The following is a 22,622-nucleotide window of genomic DNA, read 5'->3' as shown; positions in this document are numbered from 1 at the left end:
CCTTTCCCTACCTGAGCTGTGGGAAGTGTTAAACGGGAGTCCTGCTGCAACCTAAAATAGGCTTGGCAGGAATGACGGGAACAGGAACAAATAAAAAAGTACTTTTCAAAGCCTCTTGGAGTATCTGGATAGGCGACTATTAATGAAGAGGGTGGGGAGAGGATTAGTGCGTATGAATATTAAAAAGGAGGTGGATTATAAACAGGTTCAGCCGCATCTGTTGACAGTCCAACTGGTTCTTGCTAAGCGTGTGTGTGTGTGTGTGTGCGTGTGTGTGTGTTTGTGCTGCTGCATTTAACTGTTTGACTCCTGACTCTAACCTCAATTGTGTTCACCTCGGACACTTCCAACTTTAGTGAAGATGGCCCCCAAGGTGAAGAAATCATTTGGACAGACGGTGCACGAGTGGGGAGAGTTCTTGTGGAACTCCAGGACACAGGAGTTCCTGGGACGGACTGGCTCCAGTTGGGGTAAGTCAGTGAGGTTCCTCGCAAAATGTTTCAGTTGTGTTGTTGGTCATTTCTGTCTACCGCTGGGCTCCAGCTCACTGGGAGACATGCAATTAGCCCGAGGGAACTTTTAATCTCTTAAAAGTGTTGCGTCTCTCGGCTGCTTCTTCCAGGGGTTTGCAAAGATGTCAATAAATCCTGGGAGACAGAGAGGGTTAATTTTTCCCGTGGTCCAGATTATGGGTCTTCCCGTTGAGTGAGCATGTACTTGTCTGAGCAGAATGGGAAAGCCAAATTCCCCCCTTACTGGGGGAGTTAGGAGGGGGAATAAAGGAGCTTGATAACTTCACTCCCCAACCCCAATCAATACTGGGCTAGAAACCCTCCAGGCTACAGGGAGGTAAACACCACTGACATCCAGGAGGCAATTAAAACCCATTCAAACAGAGGGGCCCCCCTTTACCCTCATTGAGGGAGTGGGCTTAAACATTGGATACAGGAATGGATCACCCCGAATATGGGGCTGTGGGGAAACATCACTGCAATATAATAACCCCTTCCAGTCAGCTATCACGAGGGGGCATAGCTTTAAATTAAGGGGTGGTAGGTATAGGACTGATGTTAGGGGTAGATTCTTTACTCAGCGAGTCGTGAGCTAATGGAATGCCCTGCCAGTAGCAGTGGGGGACTCTCCTTCTTTATGGGCATTTAAACGGGCATTGGATAGGCATATGGAGGATAGTGGGCTAGTGTAGGTTAGGTGGGCTTGGATCGGCGCAACATCGAGGGCCGAAGGGCCTGTACAGCGCTGTATTTTTCTATGTTCTATGTTCTATGTTTCCCCATCACTGGAATATAATAACCCCTTCCAGTGTTCACCATCACTGGAATATAATAACCCCTTCCAGTGTTCACCATCACTGGAATATAATAACCCCTTCCAGTGTTTCCCACCACTGGAATATAATAACCCCTTCCAGTGTTCACCATCATTGGAATATAATAACCCTTTCCAGTGTTCCCCACCACTGGAACATAATAAGCCCTTTCAGTGTTCCACACCACTGGAATATAAAAACCCCTTCCAGTGTTCCCCACCACTGGAATATAATAACCCCTTCCAGTGTTCACCATCATCGGAATATAATAACCCCTTCCAGTGTTTCCCACCACTGGAATATAATAACCCCTTCCAGTGTTCACCATCACTGGGATATAATAACCCTTTCCAGTGTTCCCCACCACTGGAACATAATAAGCCCTTCCAGTGTTCCACACCACTGGAATATAATAACCCCTTCCAGTGTTCCCCACCACTGGAACATAATAAGCCCTTCCAGCATTCCACGCCACTGGAATATAATAACACCTTCCAGTGTTCACCACCACTGGAATATAATAACCCCTTCCAGTCTTCCACACCACTGGAATATAATAACCCCTTCCAGTGTTCCACACCACTGGAACATAATAAGCCCTTCCAGTGTTCCACACCACTGGAACATAATAACACCTTCCAGTGTTCCACACCACTGCAATATAATAACCCCTTCCAGTGTTCCCCACCACTGGAACATAATAAGCCCTTCCAGTGTTCCACACCACTGGAACATAATAACACCTTCCAGTGTTCCACACCACTGGAATATAATAACCCCTACCAGTGTTTCCCACCACTGCAATATAATAACCCCTACCAGTGTTTACCACCACTGCAATATAATAACCCCTTCCAGTGTTCCCCACCACTGGAACATAATAACACCTTCCAGTGTTCCACACCACTGGAATATAATAGCCCCCTCCAGTGTTTACCACCACTGGAATATAATAACCCCTACCAGTGTTTACCACCACTGCAATATAATAACCCCTTCCAGTGTTCCCCACCACTGGAATATAATAACCCCTTCCAGTGTTCCCCAGCACTGGAATATAGAACATAGAAGGATACAGCGCAGTACAGGCCCTTCGGCCCTCGATGTTGCGCCGACCGAATCCTACCTAACCTATACTAGCCCAATAACTTCCAAATGCCTATCCAATGCCCGCTTAAATGACCATAAAGAAGGAGAGTTCACCACTGATACGGGCAGGGCATTCCATGAACTCACAACCCGCTGTGTGAAGAATCTACCCCTAACATCTGTCCTATACCTACCACCCCTTAATTTAAAGCTATGTCCCCTAGTAACACCTGACTCCATTAGCGGTAAAAGGTTCTTAGTATCTACCCTATCTAAACCCCTAATCATCTTATACACTTCTATCAGATCTCCCCTAAACCTTCTCTTCTCCAATGAGAACAGCCCCAAGTGCCTCAGCCTTTCCTCATAAGATTTTCCTACCATTCCAGGCAACATCCTGGTAAACCTCCTCTGCACTCGTTCTAAAGCTTCCACATCCTTCCTATAGTATGGCGACCAAAACTGCACACAATACTCCAGATGAGGCCGCACCAGAGTCTTATACAACTGCAACATGACCTCAGGACTCCGGAACTCAATTCCTCTGCCAATAAAGCCCAGTACACCATATGCCTTCCTCACAGCACTATTTACCTGGGTGGCAACTTTCAGAGATCTGTGTACATGGACACCAAGATCCCTCTGCTCATCCACACTACCAAGTAGCCTACCATTAGCCCAGTAATCCATCATCTTGTTATTCCTACCAAAGTGAACGACTTCGCACTTAGCTACATTGAATTCCATTTGCCACATTTCCGCCCAGCTCTGCAACTTATCTATATCCCGCTGTAACCTACCACTTCCTTCCTCACTATCCACAACTCCACCGACTTTTGTGTCATCCGCAAACTTGCTTACCCAGCTTTCAAGTCCTTCCTCTAGATCATTTATAAAGATAACAAAAAGCAATGGTCCCAAAACAGATCCTTGTGGTACACCGCTAGTAACTGCAAACCCCAAAACTGCACACAATACTCCAGATGAGGCCTCACCAGAGTCTTATACAACTGCAACATGACCTCAGGACTCCGGAACTCAATTCCTCTGCCAATAAAGCCCAGTACACCATATGCCTTCCAGGGTTCCCCAGCACTGGAATATAATAACCCCTTCCAGGGTTCCCCAGCACTGCAATATAATAACCCCTTCCAGGGTTCCCCACCACTGGAATATAATAACCCCTTCCAGGGTTCCCCACCACTGGAATATAATAACCCCTTCCAGTGTTCCACACCACTGGAATATAATAACCCCTTCCAGTGTTCCCCAGCACTGGAATATGGTCACACCTTAGCAAGAGAGGAAATTGCTGTACCGTTGGCAATGATCTTTTCATCTTCACTGTCAACGGGGGTGGTACCAGGGGACTGGAGAGTAGCGAATGTTGTGCCCCTGTTCAAAAAAGGGAATAGGGATAATCCCGGGAATTACAGGCCAGTTAGTCTTACTTCAGTGGTAGGCAAAGTAATGGAAAGGGTACTGAGGGATAGGATTTATGAGTATCTGGAAAGACACTGCTTGATTAGGGACAGCCAGCACGGATTTGTGAAGGGTAGGTCTTGCCTTACAAGTCTTATTGAATTTTTTGAGGAGGTGACCAAGCATGTGGATGAGGGCAGAGCAGTGGATGTAGTGTACATGGATTTTAGTAAGGCATTTGATAAGGTTCCCCATGGTAGGCTTATGCAGAAAGTCAGGGGGCATGGGATAGAGGGAAATTTGGCCAATTGGATAGAAAACTGGCTAACTGGTCGAAGTCAGAGAGTGGTGGTAGATGGTAAATATTCAGCCTGGAGCCCAGTTACAAGTGGAGTTCCGCAGGGATCAGTTCTGGGTCCTCTGCTGTTTGTAATTTTTATTAATGACTTGGATGAGGGAGTCGAAGGGTGGGTCAGTAAATTTGCAGATGATACGAAGATTGGTGGAGTTGTGGACAGTGAAGAGGGCTGTTGTCGGCTGCAAAGGGACTTAGATATGATACAGAGCTGGGCTGAGGAGTGGCAGATGGAGTTCAACCCTGCCAAGTGTGAGGTTGTCCATTTTGGAAGAACAAATAAGAATGCGGAATACAGGGTTAACGGTAGGGTTCTTAGTCAGGTGGAGGAACAGAGGGATCTTGGGGTCTATGTACATAGATCTTTGAAAGTTGCCACTCAGGTGGATAGAGCTTGTAAGAAGGCCTATGGTGTATTAGCGTTCATTAGCAGAGGGATTGAATTCAAGAGTCGTGAGGTGATGTTGCAGCTGTACAGGACTTTGGTTAGGCCACATTTGGAGTACTGTGTGCAGTTCTGGTCGCCTCACTTTAGGAAAGATGTGGAAGCTTTGGAGAGGGTGTAGAGAAGATTTACCAGGATGTTGCCTGGAATGGAGAATAGGTCGTACGAGGATAGGTTGAGAATTCTCGGCCTTTTCTCGTTGGAACGGTGAAGGATGAGGGGTGACTTGATAGAGGTTTATAAGATGATCAGAGGAATAGATAGAGTAGACAGTCAGAAACTTTTTCCCTGGGTACAACAGAGTGTTACAAGGGGACATAAATTTAAGGTGAAGGGTGGAAGGTATAGGGGAGATGTCAGGGGTGGGTTCTTTACCCAGAGAGTGGTGGGGGCATGGAATGCGCTGCCCGTGGGAGTGGTAGAGTCAGAATCATTGATGACCTTTAAGCGGCAATTGGATAGGTACATGGATGGGTGCTTAATCTAGGATAGATGTTTGGCACAACATCGTGGGCTGAAGGGCCTGTTCTGTGCTGTATTGTTCTATGTTCTATGTTCTATGTTCCCCCACCACTGCAATATAATAACCCCTTCCAGTGTTCCCCACCACTGGAATATAATAGCCCCTTTCAGTCTTCCCCCACAGCCCCACATTCGGGGTGATCCACCCCTGTATCCAATGTTGAAGCCCACCCCTCCAATGAGGGTAAAGGGGGACCCTTCTGTTTGAATGGGTTTAAATTTCCTCCTGGATTTCAGTGGACGGTATCTAGCACAGTATTGTATGGGGTTGGGGAGTGAAGTGATCGGGCTTCAACCCCTCTATCTGACATTTAATCCCACACCCAATAAGAGTATTCCTAGCCCCCCTTTACTTGAAAGCGGCTATTATATTCCAGTGAATAAAGGGGGCTGGATATACCCTTATTGGGTGTGAGTTGGTGCACCCCCTATCTCTCCAAATATGGGATGTAGATAGATACCACTGGAATATAATAGCCCCCTTCCAGTACGGGGAGAGGGGTGGTGGGGGGAACTTTCTCTTTAACATCAGATAAAGGGGATGGGGGGTAAATAAAGGGATGGATCGCTCAAACCCAGATTTAATCATTGCTTAGCTGGCCCTCCCACTCAGGAATCTGGGTGTGGGGTCTAGACTAGGTTTCTGGGATTGGTTCCATGCAGAAACATCAAGGGTGGCCACTCTGAGTCCTGCGTTCAATCCCAGCTCAATCCCTGTTCCCCCCCTGAACAGTGTGCATTGGATTGTGACTCAGTCTGAGCTTGGGGCAGTCGTTTGGGGGGTGGTGGGGGGGGGGGGGGGGTCTATCCTTGTGTCCTCAGACTGCGGGGGGCCAGGGAGGAGTTAGAACAGGATGAGAGGTGGGGGAAAGGAGCTGGGGCTTCTTCCCTTGGGCTCATCCCCCAGCAAAGGCAGGACGCCTGAAACTGGAACGATCTGTTTCAGCGTTATAGCTGGGCATAGTGTCTGATAGATTCCACTTGACAGATGGTATTTAATCCCACACGGACCTCAATCCCTTCAACGTCCTTCACACGCACGCGAAAAGGAAACACAGTGACAGGCGATGGAGATCCCTATCCGACCGGGTGAATCCAGGGTAACTTGCCCATGAGCTTTTCAGAGGGGTTTGGGATCAAATTCCGCCTCGATTTCTCACTGCCTGATAGTACAGGCAGGAAGGGCTGAATGGACTCATTACTTTTGGAATGCTGCGTTCAATTCTGGTGGCTCTGCTGCAGGAAGGATGTTGTGAAACTTGAAAGGGTTCAGAAAAGATTTACAAGGGTGTTGCCAGGGTCTGAGCTACAGGGAGAGGCTGAACAGGCTGGGGCTGTTGTCCCTGGAGCGTCAGAGGCTGAGGGGTGACCTTATAGAGGTTTATAAAATCATGAGGGGCATGGATAGGGTAATAGACAAAGTCTTTTCCCTGGGGTGGGGGAGTCCAGAACTAGAGGGCGTAGGTTTAGGGTGAGAGGGGAAAGATATAAAAGAGACCTAAGGGGTAACTTTTTCACACAGAGGGTGGTACGTGTATGGAATGAGCTGCCAGAGGAAGTGGTGGAGGCTGGTACAATTGCAGCATTTAAAAGGCAGTTGGATGAGTATATGAATAGGAAGGGTTAGAGGGATATGGGCCATATGTTGCTGGATTAGTTTAGAATATCTAGGGATATTAGGAACACAGATGAGCTGCAGAGCTGGTCTGAAAGGCGGCAAATTGAGTTTAATGCAGGAACGTGTGAGGCAGTTCACTTTGGAAGGAGTAACAGGAATGCAGAGTACTGGGCTAATGGTAAAATTCTTGGCAGTGTAGATGAACAGAGAGATCTTGGTGTCCTGGTGCATAGATCCCTGTAAGTTGCCACCCAGGTTGATAAGGTTGGTAAGAAGGCATGTGGTGTGTTGGCGTTTATTGGTGGGGGGACGGAGTTTCAGAGCCATGAGGTCATGCTTCAGCTGTACAAGACACGGGTAAGATCGCTCCTGGAGTATTGCGTGCAGTTCTGGTCTCTGCATTATAGGGAGGATGTGGAAGTTTTGGAAAGGGTTCAGAGGAGATTTACCAGGATGTTGTCTGGTATGGAGGGGACGTCTTGTGTGGAAAGGCTGAGGGAACTAAGGCTGTTTTCGTCAGAGAGAAGAAGGTTGAGAGGCGACTTAATTGAGACATATAAGATAATTAGAGGGTTAGATCGGGTGGATAGTGATAGCGTTTGTCCTCAGATAGTGATGGCGAGCACAAGGGGACATAGCTTTAAATTGAGGGATGATAAATTTAGGACAGATATCAGGAGTAGTCTCTTCACTCAGAGAGAAGAAGGGGCATGGAATGAACTGCTTGAAATAGATGTGGACTCACCAACTTTATGGGCATGAAATGGTGGTTGGACAAACATATGGATAATAATGGAACTGTACAGATTAGATAGGCATCAGATTAATTTTGCAGGTCAGCACTACATCGAGGGCTGAAGGGCCTGCACAGTGCTGTAACGGTCTGTGTTCTATCATCCGATTGCCATTGCACTGAAGGGTCTGTTTCCATGCTGTACACCTGGATTAAAGAGTCTGTTTCAAAACTGTACACCTGGACTGAAGGGTCTGTTTCCATACTGTACACCTGGACTGTGAAGGGTCTGTTTCCATACTGTACACCTGGACAGACAGGTCTGTTTCCATGCTATCCACATGGACTGAAGGGTCTGGTTCCATACTGTACACCTGGATTAAAGAGTCTGGTTCCATGCTGTACACCTGGACTGAACGGTTTGTTTCCACACTGTACACCTGGACTGTGAAGGGTCTGGTTCCATGCTGTACACCTGGACTGAAGGGTGTGTTTCCAAACTGTACACCTGGATTAAAGAGTCTGTTTCCATGCTGTACACCTGGACTGAAGGGTCTGTTTCCACACTGTACACCTGGACTGAAGGGTCTGTTTCTATGCTGTACACCTGGACTGTGAAGGGTCTGGTTCCATACTGTACACCTGGATTAAAGAGTCTGGTTCCATGCTGTACACCTGGACTGAAGGGTGTGTTTCCACACTGTACACCTGGATTAAAGAGTCTGGTTCCATACTGTACACCTGGATTAAAGAGTCTGGTTCCATGCTGTACACCTGGATTAAAGAGTCTGGTTCCATGCTGTACACCTGGACAGACGGATGTGTTTCCATGCTATCCACATGGACTGAAGGGTCTGTTTCCATACTGTACATCTGGACTGAAGGGTCTGTTTCCATGCTGTACACCTGGACAGACGGATGTGTTTCCATGCTATCCACATGGACTGAAGGGTCTGTTTCCATACTGTACACCTGGACTGAAGGGTCTGTTTCCATGCAGTACACCTGGACTGAAGGGTCTGGTTCCATGCTGTACACCTGGATTAAAGGGTCTGTTTCCATACTGTACACCTGGACTGAAGGGTCTGGTTCCATGCTGTACACCTGGACTGAAGGGTCTGGTTCCATGCTGTACACCTGGATTAAAGGGTCTGTTTCCATACTGTACACCTGGATTGAAGGGTCTGTTTCCATACTGTACACCTGGACTGAAGGGTCTGTTTCCACACTGTACACCTGGACTGAAGAGTCTGTTTCCACACTGTACACCTGGACTGTGAAGGGTCTGTTTCCATACTATACTCCTGGATTAATGAGTCTGTTCCAATGCTGTACACCTGGACTGAAGGGTGTGTTTCCATGCTGTACACCGGGATTAAAGAGTCTGTTTCCAAACTGGACACCTGGACTGAAGGGTCTGTTTCCATTCTGTACACCTGGACTAAAGGGTCTGGTTCCAAACTGGACACCTGGACTGAAGGGTCTGTTTCCATTCTGTACACCTGGACTGAAGGGTCTGTTTCCAAACTGGACACCTGGACTAAGGGGTCTGTTTCTATGCTGTACACCTGGACTGAAGGGTCTGTTTCCATACTGTACACCTGGACTGAAGGGTCTGTTTCTATGCTGTACACCTGGACTAAAGGGTCTGTTTCCATGCTGTACACCTGGACTGAAGGGTCTGTTTCCATGCTGTACACCTGGACTGAAGGGTCTGTTTCTATGCTGTACACCTGGACTAAAGGGTCTGTTTCCATGCTGTACACCTGGACTGAAGGGTCTGTTTCCATACTGTACACCTGGACTGAAGGGTCTGTTTCTATGCTGTACACCTGGACTGAAGGGTCTGTTTCCATGCTGTACACCTGGACTGTGAAGGGTCTGTTTCCATACTGTACCCCCGGACTGTGAAGGGTCTGTTTCCATACTGTACACCTGGACTGAAGGGTCTGTTTCCATACTGTACCCCCGGACTGTGAAGGGTCTGTTTCCATGCTGTACACCTGGACTGTGAAGGGTCTGTTTCCATACTGTACACCTGGACTGTGAAGGGTCTGTTTCCATGCTGTACACCTGGATTAAAGAGTCTGTTTCCATGCTGTACACCTGGACTGAACGGTTTGTTTCCACACTGTACATCTGGACTGACGGGTCTGTTTCCATACTGTACACCTGGACTGACGGGTCTGTTTCCATACTGTACACCTGGACGGAAGGGTCTGTTTCCATACTGTACCCCCGGACTGTGAAGGGTCTGTTTCCATGCTGTACACCTGGACTGAAGGGTCTGTTTCCATGCTGTACACCTGGACTGAAGGGTCTGTTTCCATACTGTACCCCCGGACTGTGAAGGGTCTGTTTCCATGCTGTACACCTGGACTGAAGGGTCTGTTTCCATGCTGTACACCTGGACTGAAGGGTCTGTTTCCATACTGTACCCCCGGACTGTGAAGGGTCTGTTTCCATACTGTACACCTGGAGTGAAGAGTCTGTTTCCATGCTGTACACCTGGACTGAAGGGTCTGTTTCCATGCTGTACACCTGGACTGTGAAGGGTCTGGTTCCATACTGTACACCTGGATTAAAGAGTCTGGTCGCATACTGTACACCTGGACTGAAGGGTCTGTTTCCATACTGTACACCTGGACTGAAGGGTCTGGTTCCATGCTGTACACCTGGATTAAAGGGTCTGTTTCCATACTGTACACCTGGACTGAAGGGTCTGGTTCCATGCTGTACACCTGGACTGAAGGGTCTGGTTCCATGCTGTACACCTGGATTGAAGGGTCTGTTTCCATACTGTACACCTGGATTGAAGGGTCTGTTTCCATACTGTACACCTGGACTGAAGGGTCTGTTTCCATGCTGTACACCGGGACTGAAGGGTCTGTTTCCATGCTGTACACCTGGATTAAAGGGTCTGTTTCCATACTGTACACCTGGATTGAAGGGTCTGTTTCCATACTGTACACCTGGACTGAAGGGTCTGTTTCCACACTGTACACCTGGACTGAAGAGTCTGTTTCCACACTGTACACCTGGACTGTGAAGGGTCTGTTTCCATACTATACTCCTGGATTAATGAGTCTGTTCCAATGCTGTACACCTGGACTGAAGGGTCTGTTTCCATGCTGTACACCGGGATTAAAGAGTCTGTTTCCAAACTGGACACCTGGACTGAAGGGTCTGTTTCCATTCTGTACACCTGGACTAAAGGGTCTGTTTCCATTCTGTACACCTGGACTGAAGGGTCTGGTTCCAAACTGGACACCTGGACTGAAGGGACTGTTTCCATTCTGTACACCTGGACTAAAGGGTCTGTTTCCAATCTGTACACCTGGACTGAAGGGTCTGTTTCCAAACTGGACACCTGGACTAAAGGGTCTGTTTCTATGCTGTACACCTGGACTGAAGGGTCTGTTTCCATACTGTACACCTGGACTGAAGGGTCTGTTTCTATGCTGTACACCTGGACTGAAGGGTCTGTTTCCATGCTGTACACCTGGACTGAAGGGTCTGTTTCTATGCTGTACACCTGGACTGAAGGGTCTGTTTCCATGCTGTACACCTGGACTGTGAAGGGTCTGTTTCCATACTGTACCCCCGGACTGTGAAGGGTCTGTTTCCATACTGTACACCTGGACTGAAGGGTCTGTTTCCATGCTGTACACCTGGACTGTGAAGGGTCTGTTTCCATGCTGTACACCTGGACTGTGAAGGGTCTGTTTCCATACTGTACCCCCGGACTGTGAAGGGTCTGTTTCCATACTGTACACCTGGACTGAAGGGTCTGTTTCCATACTGTACCCCCGGACTGTGAAGGGTCTGTTTCCATGCTGTACACCTGGACTGTGAAGGGTCTGTTTCCATACTGTACACCTGGACTGTGAAGGGTCTGTTTCCATGCTGTACACCTGGATTAAAGAGTCTGTTTCCATGCTGTACACCTGGATTGTGAAGGGTCTGTTTCCACACTGTACATCTGGACTGACGGGTCTGTTTCCATACTGTACACCTGGACTGACGGGTCTGTTTCCATACTGTACCCCCGGACTGTGAAGGGTCTGTTTCCATGCTGTACACCTGGACTGAAGGGTCTGGTTCCATACTGTACACCTGGATTAAAGAGTCTGGTCGCATACTGTACACCTGGACTGAAGGGTCTGTTTCCATGTTGTACACCTGGACTGATGGGTCTGGTTCCATACTGTACACCTGGATTAAAGAGTCTGGTCCCATACTGTACACCTGGACTGAAGGGTCTGTTTCCATGTTGTACACCTGGACTGAAGGGTCTGGTTCCATACTGTACACCTGGATTAAAGAGTCTGGTCCCATACTGTACACCTGGACTGAAGGGACTGTTTCCATGCTGTACACCTGGATTAAAGGGTCTGTTTCCATACTGTACACCTGGATTAAAGAGTCTGGTCCCATGCTGTACACCTGGACTGAAGGGTCTGTTTCCACACTGTACACCTGGACTGTGAAGGGTCTGTTTCCATACTGTACACCTGGACTGAAGGGTCTGTTTCCACACTGTACACCTGGACTGTGAGGGGTCTGTTTCCATACTGTACACCTGGACTGAAGGGTCTGTTTCCACACTGTACACCTGGACTGTGAAGGGTCTGTTTCCATACTGTACACCTGGACTGAACGGTTTGTTTCCACACTGTACACCTGGATTAAAGGGTTTGTTTCCATACTGTACACCTGGACTGAAGGGTCTGTTTCCACACTGTACATCTGGACTGACGGGTCTGTTTCCATACTGTACACCTGGACTGACGGGTCTGTTTCCATACTGTACACCTGGACTGTGAAGGGTCTGTTTCCATGCTGTACACCTGGACTGAAGGGTCTGTTTCCATGCTGTACACCTGGACTGTGAAGGGTCTGTTTCCATGCTGTACACCTGGACTGTGAAGGGTCTGGTTCCATACTGTACACCTGGATTAAAGAATCTGTTTCCATGCTGTACACCTGGACAGTGAAGGGTTTTGTTCCATACTGTACACCTCGATTAAAGAGTCTGGTTCCATGCTGTACACGGGGATTGAAGGGTGAGTTTCCATACTGTACACCTGGATTAAAGGGTTTGTTTCCATACTGTACACCGGGATTAAAAAGTCTGTTTCCATGCTGTACATCTGGACTGAAGGGTCGTTTTCCACACTGTACATCTGGACTGTGAAGGGTCTGTTTCCATACTGTACACCTGGATTAAAGAGTCTGTTTCCATACTGTACACCTGGACTGAAGGGTCTGTTTCCATACTGTACACCTGGATTAAAGAGTCTGTTTCCATGCTGTACACCTGGACTGAAGGGTCTGTTTCCATACTGTACACCTGGACTGAAGGGTCTGTTTCCATGCTGTACACCTGCATTAAAGAGTCTGTTTCCATACTGTACACCTGGACTGAAGGGTCTGTTTCCATACTGTACACCTGGATTAAAGGGTCTGTTTCCATACTGTACACCTGGACTGAAGGGTCTGTTTCCATACTGTACACCTGCATTAAAGAGTCTGTTTCCATACTGTACACCTGGACTGAAGGGTCTGTTTCCATACTGTACACCTGGATTAAAGGGTCTGTTTCCATGCTGTACACCTGGACTGAAGGGTCTGTTTCCATACTGTACACCTGGATTAAAGAGTCTGTTTCCATGCTGTACACCTGGATTGAAGGGTCTGTTTCCATACTGTACACCTGGATTAAAGAGTCTGTTTCCATGCTGTACACCTGGACAGACGGGTGTGTTTCCATGCTATCCACCTGGACTGAAGGGTCTGTTTCCATGCTGTACACCTGGACTGAAGGGTCTGTTTCCATACTGTACACCTGGACGGAAGGGTCTGTTTCCATTCTGTACACCTGGACTGAAGGGTCTGTTTCCAAACTTGACACCTGGACTGAAGGGTCTGTTTCCATACTGTACACCTGGACGGAAGGGTCTGTTTCCATACTGTACACCTGGACTGAAGGGTCTGTTTCCATGCTGTACACCTGGACTGAAGGGTCTGTTTCCATACTGTACACCTGGACGGAAGGGTCTGTTTCCATTCTGTACACCTGGACTGAAGGGTCTCTTTCCAAACTGGACACCTGGACTAAAGGGTCTGTTTCTATGCTGTACACCTGGACTGAAGGGTCTGTTTCCATGCTGTACACCTGGACTGTGAAGGGTCTGTTTCCATGCTGTACACCTGGACTGAAGGGTCTGTTTCCATATTGTACACCTGGATTAAAGGGTCTGTTTCCATGCTGTACACCTGGACTGAAGGGTCTGTTTCCATACTGTACACCTGGACTGAAGGGTCTGTTTCCATGCTGTACACCTGGACTGAAGGGTCTGTTTCCATTCTGTACACCTGGACTGAAGGGTCTGTTTCCAAACTGGACCCCTGGACTAAAGGGTCTGTTTCCATTCTGTACACCTGGACTGAAGGGTCTGTTTCCAAACTGGACACCTGGACTAAAGGGTCTGTTTCTATGCTGTACACCTGGACTGAAGGGTCTGTTTCCATGCTGTACACCTGGACTGTGAAGGGTCTGTTTCCATGCTGTACGCCTGGACTGTGAAGGGTCTGTTTCCATACTGTACACATGGGTTAAAGAGTCTGTTTCCATGCTGTACACCTGGACTGAAGGGTCTGTTTCCATATTGTACACCTGGATTAAAGGGTCTGTTTCCATGCTGTACACCTGGACTGAAGGGTCTGTTTCCATTCTGTACACCTGGACTAAAGGGTCTGTTTCCATCTTGTACACCTGGACTAAAGGGTCTGTTTCCATTCTGTACACCTGGACTGAAGGGTCTGTTTCCAAACTGGACACCTGGACTAAAGGGTCTGTTTCTATGCTGTACACCTGGACTGAAGGGTCTGTTTCCATGCTGTACACCTGGACTGTGAAGGGTCTGTTTCCATGCTGTACGCCTGGACTGATGGGTCTGTTTCCATGCTGTACACCTGGACTGTGAAGGGTCTGTTTCCATACTGTACACATGGGTTAAAGAGTCTGGTCCCATGCTGTACACCTGGACTGAAGGGTCTGTTTCCATATTGTACACCTGGATTAAAGGGTCTGTTTCCATGCTGTACACCTGGACTGAAGGGTCTGTTTCCATATTGTACACCTGGATTAAAGGGTCTGTTTCCATGCTGTACACCTGGATTAAAGAGTCTGTTTCCATGCTGTACACGTGGACTGTGAAGAGTCTGTTTCCATACTGTACACCTGGATTGAAGGGTCTGTTTCCAGTCTGTACACCTGGACTGTGAAGGTCTGTTTCCATTCTGTACACCTGGATTAAAGGGTCTGTTTCCATGCTGTACACCTGGACTGAAGGGTCTGTTTCCATGCTGTACACCTGGACTGAAGGGTCTGGTTCCATACTGTACACCTGGATTAAAGAGTCTGGTCGCATACTGTACACCTGGACTGAAGGGTCTGTTTCCATGTTGTACACCTGGACTGATGGGTCTGGTTCCATACTGTACACCTGGATTAAAGAGTCTGGTCCCATACTGTACACCTGGACTGAAGGGTCTGTTTCCATGTTGTACACCTGGACTGAAGGGTCTGGTTCCATACTGTACACCTGGATTAAAGAGTCTGGTCCCATACTGTACACCTGGACTGAAGGGACTGTTTCCATGCTGTACACCTGGATTAAAGGGTCTGTTTCCATACTGTACACCTGGATTAAAGAGTCTGGTCCCATGCTGTACACCTGGACTGAAGGGTCTGTTTCCACACTGTACACCTGGACTGTGAAGGGTCTGTTTCCATACTGTACACCTGGACTGAAGGGTCTGTTTCCACACTGTACACCTGGACTGTGAGGGGTCTGTTTCCATACTGTACACCTGGACTGAAGGGTCTGTTTCCACACTGTACACCTGGACTGTGAAGGGTCTGTTTCCATACTGTACACCTGGACTGAACGGTTTGTTTCCACACTGTACACCTGGATTAAAGGGTTTGTTTCCATACTGTACACCTGGACTGAAGGGTCTGTTTCCACACTGTACATCTGGACTGACGGGTCTGTTTCCATACTGTACACCTGGACTGACGGGTCTGTTTCCATACTGTACACCTGGACTGTGAAGGGTCTGTTTCCATGCTGTACACCTGGACTGAAGGGTCTGTTTCCATGCTGTACACCTGGACTGTGAAGGGTCTGTTTCCATGCTGTACACCTGGACTGTGAAGGGTCTGGTTCCATACTGTACACCTGGATTAAAGAATCTGTTTCCATGCTGTACACCTGGACAGTGAAGGGTTTTGTTCCATACTGTACACCTCGATTAAAGAGTCTGGTTCCATGCTGTACACGGGGATTGAAGGGTGAGTTTCCATACTGTACACCTGGATTAAAGGGTTTGTTTCCATACTGTACACCGGGATTAAAAAGTCTGTTTCCATGCTGTACATCTGGACTGAAGGGTCGTTTTCCACACTGTACATCTGGACTGTGAAGGGTCTGTTTCCATACTGTACACCTGGATTAAAGAGTCTGTTTCCATACTGTACACCTGGACTGAAGGGTCTGTTTCCATACTGTACACCTGGATTAAAGAGTCTGTTTCCATGCTGTACACCTGGACTGAAGGGTCTGTTTCCATACTGTACACCTGGACTGAAGGGTCTGTTTCCATGCTGTACACCTGCATTAAAGAGTCTGTTTCCATACTGTACACCTGGACTGAAGGGTCTGTTTCCATACTGTACACCTGGATTAAAGGGTCTGTTTCCATACTGTACACCTGGACTGAAGGGTCTGTTTCCATACTGTACACCTGCATTAAAGAGTCTGTTTCCATACTGTACACCTGGACTGAAGGGTCTGTTTCCATACTGTACACCTGGATTAAAGGGTCTGTTTCCATGCTGTACACCTGGACTGAAGGGTCTGTTTCCATACTGTACACCTGGATTAAAGAGTCTGTTTCCATGCTGTACACCTGGATTGAAGGGTCTGTTTCCATACTGTACACCTGGATTAAAGAGTCTGTTTCCATGCTGTACACCTGGACAGACGGGTGTGTTTCCATGCTATCCACCTGGACTGAAGGGTCTGTTTCCATGCTGTACACCTGGACTGAAGGGTCTGTTTCCATACTGTACACCTGGACGGAAGGGTCTGTTTCCATTCTGTACACCTGGACTGAAGGGTCTGTTTCCAAACTTGACACCTGGACTGAAGGGTCTGTTTCCATACTGTACACCTGGACGGAAGGGTCTGTTTCCATACTGTACACCTGGACTGAAGGGTCTGTTTCCATGCTGTACACCTGGACTGAAGGGTCTGTTTCCATACTGTACACCTGGACGGAAGGGTCTGTTTCCATTCTGTACACCTGGACTGAAGGGTCTCTTTCCAAACTGGACACCTGGACTAAAGGGTCTGTTTCTATGCTGTACACCTGGACTGAAGGGTCTGTTTCCATGCTGTACACCTGGACTGTGAAGGGTCTGTTTCCATGCTGTACACCTGGACTGAAGGGTCTGTTTCCATATTGTACACCTGGATTAAAGGGTCTGTTTCCATGCTGTACACCTGGACTGAAGGGTCTGTTTCCATGTTGTACACCTGGACTGATGGGTCTGGTTCCATACTGTACACCTGGATTAAAGAGTCTGGTCCCATACTGTACACCTGGACTGAAGGGTCTGTTTCCATGTTGTACACCTGGACTGAAGGGTCTGGTTCCATACTGTACACCTGGATTAAAGAGTCTGGTCCCATACTGTACACCTGGACTGAAGGGACTGTTTCCATGCTGTACACCTGGATTAAAGGGTCTGTTTCCATACTGTACACCTGGATTAAAGAGTCTGGTCCCATGCTGTACACCTGGACTGAAGGGTCTGTTTCCACACTGTACACCTGGACTGTGAAGGGTCTGTTTCCATACTGTACACCTGGACTGAAGGGTCTGTTTCCACACTGTACACCTGGACTGTGAGGGGTCTGTTTCCATACTGTACACCTGGACTGAAGGGTCTGTTTCCACACTGTACACCTGGACTGTGAAGGGTCTGTTTCCATACTGTACACCTGGACTGAACGGTTTGTTTCCACACTGTACACCTGGATTAAAGGGTTTGTTTCCATACTGTACACCTGGACTGAAGGGTCTGTTTCCACACTGTACATCTGGACTGACGGGTCTGTTTCCATACTGTACACCTGGACTGACGGGTCTGTTTCCATACTGTACACCTGGACTGTGAAGGGTCTGTTTCCATGCTGTACACCTGGACTGAAGGGTCTGTTTCCATGCTGTACACCTGGACTGTGAAGGGTCTGTTTCCATGCTGTACACCTGGACTGTGAAGGGTCTGTTTCCATACTGTACACCTGGATTAAAGAATCTGTTTCCATGCTGTACACCTGGACAGTGAAGGGTTTTGTTCCATACTGTACACCTCGATTAAAGAGTCTGGTTCCATGCTGTACACGGGGATTGAAGGGTGAGTTTCCATACTGTACACCTGGATTAAAGGGTTTGTTTCCATACTGTACACCGGGATTAAAAAGTCTGTTTCCATGCTGTACATCTGGACTGAAGGGTCGTTTTCCACACTGTACATCTGGACTGTGAAGGGTCTGTTTCCATACTGTACACCTGGATTAAAGAGTCTGTTTCCATACTGTACACCTGGACTGAAGGGTCTGTTTCCATACTGTACACCTGGATTAAAGAGTCTGTTTCCATGCTGTACACCTGGACTGAAGGGTCTGTTTCCATACTGTACACCTGGACTGAAGGGTCTGTTTCCATGCTGTACACCTGCATTAAAGAGTCTGTTTCCATACTGTACACCTGGACTGAAGGGTCTGTTTCCATACTGTACACCTGGACTGTGAAGGGTCTGTTTCCATGCTGTACACCTGGACTGTGAAGGGTCTGTTTCCATACTGTACACCTGGACTGTGAAGGGTCTGTTTCCATGCTGTACACCTGGACTGTGAAGGGTCTGTTTCCATACTGTACACCTGGACTGGGAAGGGTCTGTTTCGATACTGTACACCTGGACTGGGACGTGTCTGTTTCCATACTGTACACCTGGACTGAAGGGTGTGTTTCCATACTGTACACCTGGACTGGGACGGGTCTGTTTCCATACTGTACACCTGGACTGAAGGGTCTGTTTCGATACTGTACACCTGGACTGAAGGGTCTGTTTCCATACTGTACACCTGGACTGTGAAGGGTCTGTTTCCATACTGTACACCTGGACTGAAGGGTCTGTTTCGATACTGTACACCTTGGATTGAAGGGTCTGTTTCCATACTGTACACCTGGACTGAGAAGGGTCTGTTTCCATACTGTACACCTGGACTGAAGGGCCTGTTTCCATGCTGTACACCTGGACTGAGAAGGGTCTGTTTCCATGCTGTACACCTGGACTTGGAAGGGCCTGTTTCCATACTGTACACCGGGACTGTGAAGGGTCTGTTTCCATGCTGTACACCTGGACTGCAGGGTCTGTTTCCATACTGTACACCTGGACTGTGAAGGGTCTGTTTCCATACTGTACACCTGGACTGAAGGGTCTGTTTCCATGCTGTACACCTGGACTGAAGGGTCTGTTTCCATTCTGTACACCTGGACTGAAGCGTCTGTTTCCATGCTGTACACCTGGACTGTGAAGGGTCTGTTTCCATACTGTACACCTGGACTAAAGTGTCTGTTTCCATAGTGTACACCTGGACTGCAGGGTCTGTTTCCATGCTGTACACCTGGACTGTGAAGGGTCTGTTTCCATGCTGTACACCTGGACTGAAGGGTCTGTTTCCGTTCTGTACACCTGGACTGAAGGGTCTGTTTCCGTTCTGTCCACCTGGACTGAAGGGTCTGTTTCCATTCTGTACACCTGGACTGTGAAGGGTCTGTTGTCATGCTGTACACCTGGACTGAAGGGTCTGTTTCCATTCTGTACACCTGGACTGAAGGTTCTGTTTCCATACTGTACACCTGGACTGAAGGGTCTGTTTCCATACTGTACACCTGGACTGTGAAGGGTCTGTTTCCATGCTGTACACCTGGACTGAAGGGTCTGTTTCCATGCTGTACACCTGGACTGAAGGGTCAGTTTCCATACTGTACACCTGGACTGAGAAGGGTCTGTTTCCATACTGTACACCTGGAATGTGAAGGGGCTGTTTCCATGCTGTACACCTGGACTGATGGGTCTGTTTCCATACTGTACACCTGGACTGATGGGTCTGTTTCCATGCTGTACACCTGGAATGTGAAGGGTCTGTTTCCATACTGTACACCTGGAATGTGAAGGGTCTGTTTCCATACTGTACACTTGGACTGTGAAGGGTCTGTTTCCATACTGTAAACCTGGACTGAGAAGGGTCTGTTTCCATACTGTACACCTGGACTGAATGTTCTGTTTCCATACTGTACACCTGGACTGAAGGATCTGTTTCCATTCTGTACACCTGGACTGAAGGGTCTGTTTCCATACTGTACACCTGGACTGAAGGGTCTGTTTCCATTCTGTACACCTGGACTGAAGGGTCTGTTTCCATACTGTACACCTGGACTGAAGGGTCTGTTTCCATTCTGTACACCTGGACTGAAGGGTCTGTTTCCATGCTGTACACCTGGACTAAAGGATCTGTTTCCATACTGTACACCTGGACTGTGAAGGGTCTGTTTCCATACTGTACACCTGGACTGAAGGTTCTGTTTCCATGCTGTACACCTGGACTGAAGGGTCTGTTTCCATGCTGTACACCTGGACTGAAGGGTCTGTTTCCATACTGTACACCTGGACTGTGAAGGGCCTGTTTCCATTCTGTACACCTGGACTGAAGGGTCTGTTTCCATGCTGTACACCTGGACTGTGAAGGGTCTGTTTCCATTCTGTACACCTGGACTGTGAAGGTTCTGTTTCCATGCTGTACACCTGGACTGATGGGTCTGTTTCCATGCTGTACACCTGGACTGTGAAGGGTCTGTTTCCATTCTGTACACCTGGACTGAAGGGTCTGTTTCCATTCTGTACACCTGGACTGATGGGTCTGTTTCCATGCTGTACACCTGGACTGTGAAGGTTCTGTTTCCATGCTGTACACCTGGACTGATGGGTCTGTTTCCTGCTGTACACCTGGACTGACGGGTCTGTTTCCATACTGTACACCTGGACTGTGAAGGGTCTGTTTCCATTCTGTACACCTGGACTGATGGGTCTGTTTCCATGCTGTACACCTGGACTGTGAAGGGTCTGTTTCCATTCTGTACACCTGGACTGAAGGGTCTGTTTCCATGCTGTACACCTGGATTGTGAAGGTTCTGTTTCCATGCTGTACACCTGGACTGATGGGTCTGTTTCCATGCTGTACACCTGGACTGTGAAGGATCTGTTTCCATGCTGTACACCTGGACTGATGGGTCTGTTTCCATGCTGTACACCTGGACTGTGTAGGGTCTGTTTCCATGCTGTACACCTGGACTGTGAAGGTTCTGTTTCCATGCTGTACACCTGGACTGATGGGTCTGTTTCCATTCTGTACACCTGGACTGTGAAGGGTATGTTTCCATGCTGTACACCTGGACTGAAGCGTGTGTTTCCATTCTGTACACCTGGACTGAAGGGTCTGTTTCCATGCTGTACACCTGGACTGTGAAGGGTCTGTTTCCATTCTGTACACCTGGACTAAAGTGTCTGTTTCCATAGTGTACAACTGGACTGCAGGGTCTGTTTCCATGCTGTACACCTGGACTGTGAAGGGTCTGTTTCCATGCTGTACACCTGGACTGAAGGGTCTGTTTCCATTCTGTACACCTGGACTGAAGGGTCTGTTTCCATGCTGTACACCTGGACTGTGAAGGGTCTGTTTCCATACTGTACACCTGGACTAAAGTGTCTGTTTCCATAGTGTACACCTGGACTGCAGGGTCTGTTTCCATGCTGTACACCTGGACTGTGAAGGGTCTGTTTCCATGCTGTACACCTGGACTGAAGGGTCTGTTTCCGTTCTGTCCACCTGGACTGAAGGGTCTGTTTCCATGCTGTACACCTGGACTGATGGGTCTGTTTCCATGCTGTACACCTGGACTGTGAAGGGTCTGTTTCCATTCTGTACACCTGGACTGAAGGGTCTGTTTCCATTCTGTACACCTGGACTGATGGGTCTGTTTCCATGCTGTACACCTGGACTGTGAAGGTTCTGTTTCCATGCTGTACACCTGGACTGATGGGTCTGTTTCCTGCTGTACACCTGGACTGACGGGTCTGTTTCCATACTGTACACCTGGACTGTGAAGGGTCTGTTTCCATTCTGTACACCTGGACTGAAGGGTCTGTTTCCATGCTGTACACCTGGACTGTGAAGGGTCTGTTTCCATTCTGTACACCTGGACTGTGAAGGTTCTGTTTCCATGCTGTACACCTGGACTGATGGGTCTGTTTCCATGCTGTACACCTGGACTGTGAAGGTTCTGTTTCCATTCTGTACACCTGGACTGAAGGGTCTGTTTCCATGCTGTACACCTGGATTGTGAAGGTTCTGTTTCCATGCTGTACACCTGGACTGATGGGTCTGTTTCCATGCTGTACACCTGGACTGTGAAGGATCTGTTTCCATGCTGTACACCTGGACTGTGTAGGGTCTGTTTCCATGCTGTACACCTGGACTGTGAAGGTTCTGTTTCCATGCTGTACACCTGGACTGATGGGTCTGTTTCCATTCTGTTCACCTGGCCTGTGAAGGGTATGTTTCCATGCTGTACACCTGGACTGAAGGGTCTGTTTCCATTCTGTACACCTGGACTGAAGGGTCTGTTTCCATTCTGTACACCTGGACTGAAGGGTCTGTTTCCATGCTGTACACCTGGACTGTGAAGGGTCTGTTTCCATACTGAACACCTGGACTAAAGTGTCTGTTTCCATAGTGTACACCTGGACTGCAGGGTCTGTTTCCATGCTGTACACCTGGACTGTGAAGGGTCTGTTTCCATGCTGTACACCTGGACTGAAGGGTCTGTTTCCGTTCTGTACACCTGGACTGAAGGGTCTGTTTCCATTCTGTACACCTGGACTGTGAAGGGTCTGTTGTCATGCTGTACACC

The 22,622-nt window shown here is 48.2% G+C and overlaps 1 protein-coding gene across 2 annotated transcripts in view; it reads left to right on the top strand.

Moving 5' to 3' along the window:
* The first annotated feature begins 246 nt into the window (after positions 1–246).
* The window catches only part of LOC132835145 (sodium/potassium-transporting ATPase subunit beta-2-like), a 50,601-nt gene continuing 28,225 nt past the window's right edge, over positions 247–22,622 (top strand). For both annotated transcript variants that reach the window (XM_060854473.1, XM_060854472.1), the window contains exon 1: positions 247–470. In XM_060854473.1, coding sequence (XP_060710456.1) covers positions 362–470 — 109 coding nt within the window. In that variant the 5' untranslated portion in view covers positions 247–361. The remainder of the gene's footprint in view (positions 471–22,622) is intronic.

The sequence above is a fragment of the Hemiscyllium ocellatum genome, chromosome 44 (assembly GCF_020745735.1).
Source record: "Hemiscyllium ocellatum isolate sHemOce1 chromosome 44, sHemOce1.pat.X.cur, whole genome shotgun sequence".
NCBI lineage: Eukaryota > Metazoa > Chordata > Chondrichthyes > Orectolobiformes > Hemiscylliidae > Hemiscyllium > Hemiscyllium ocellatum.
This window is presented reverse-complemented; position numbering and strand designations above follow the sequence as displayed.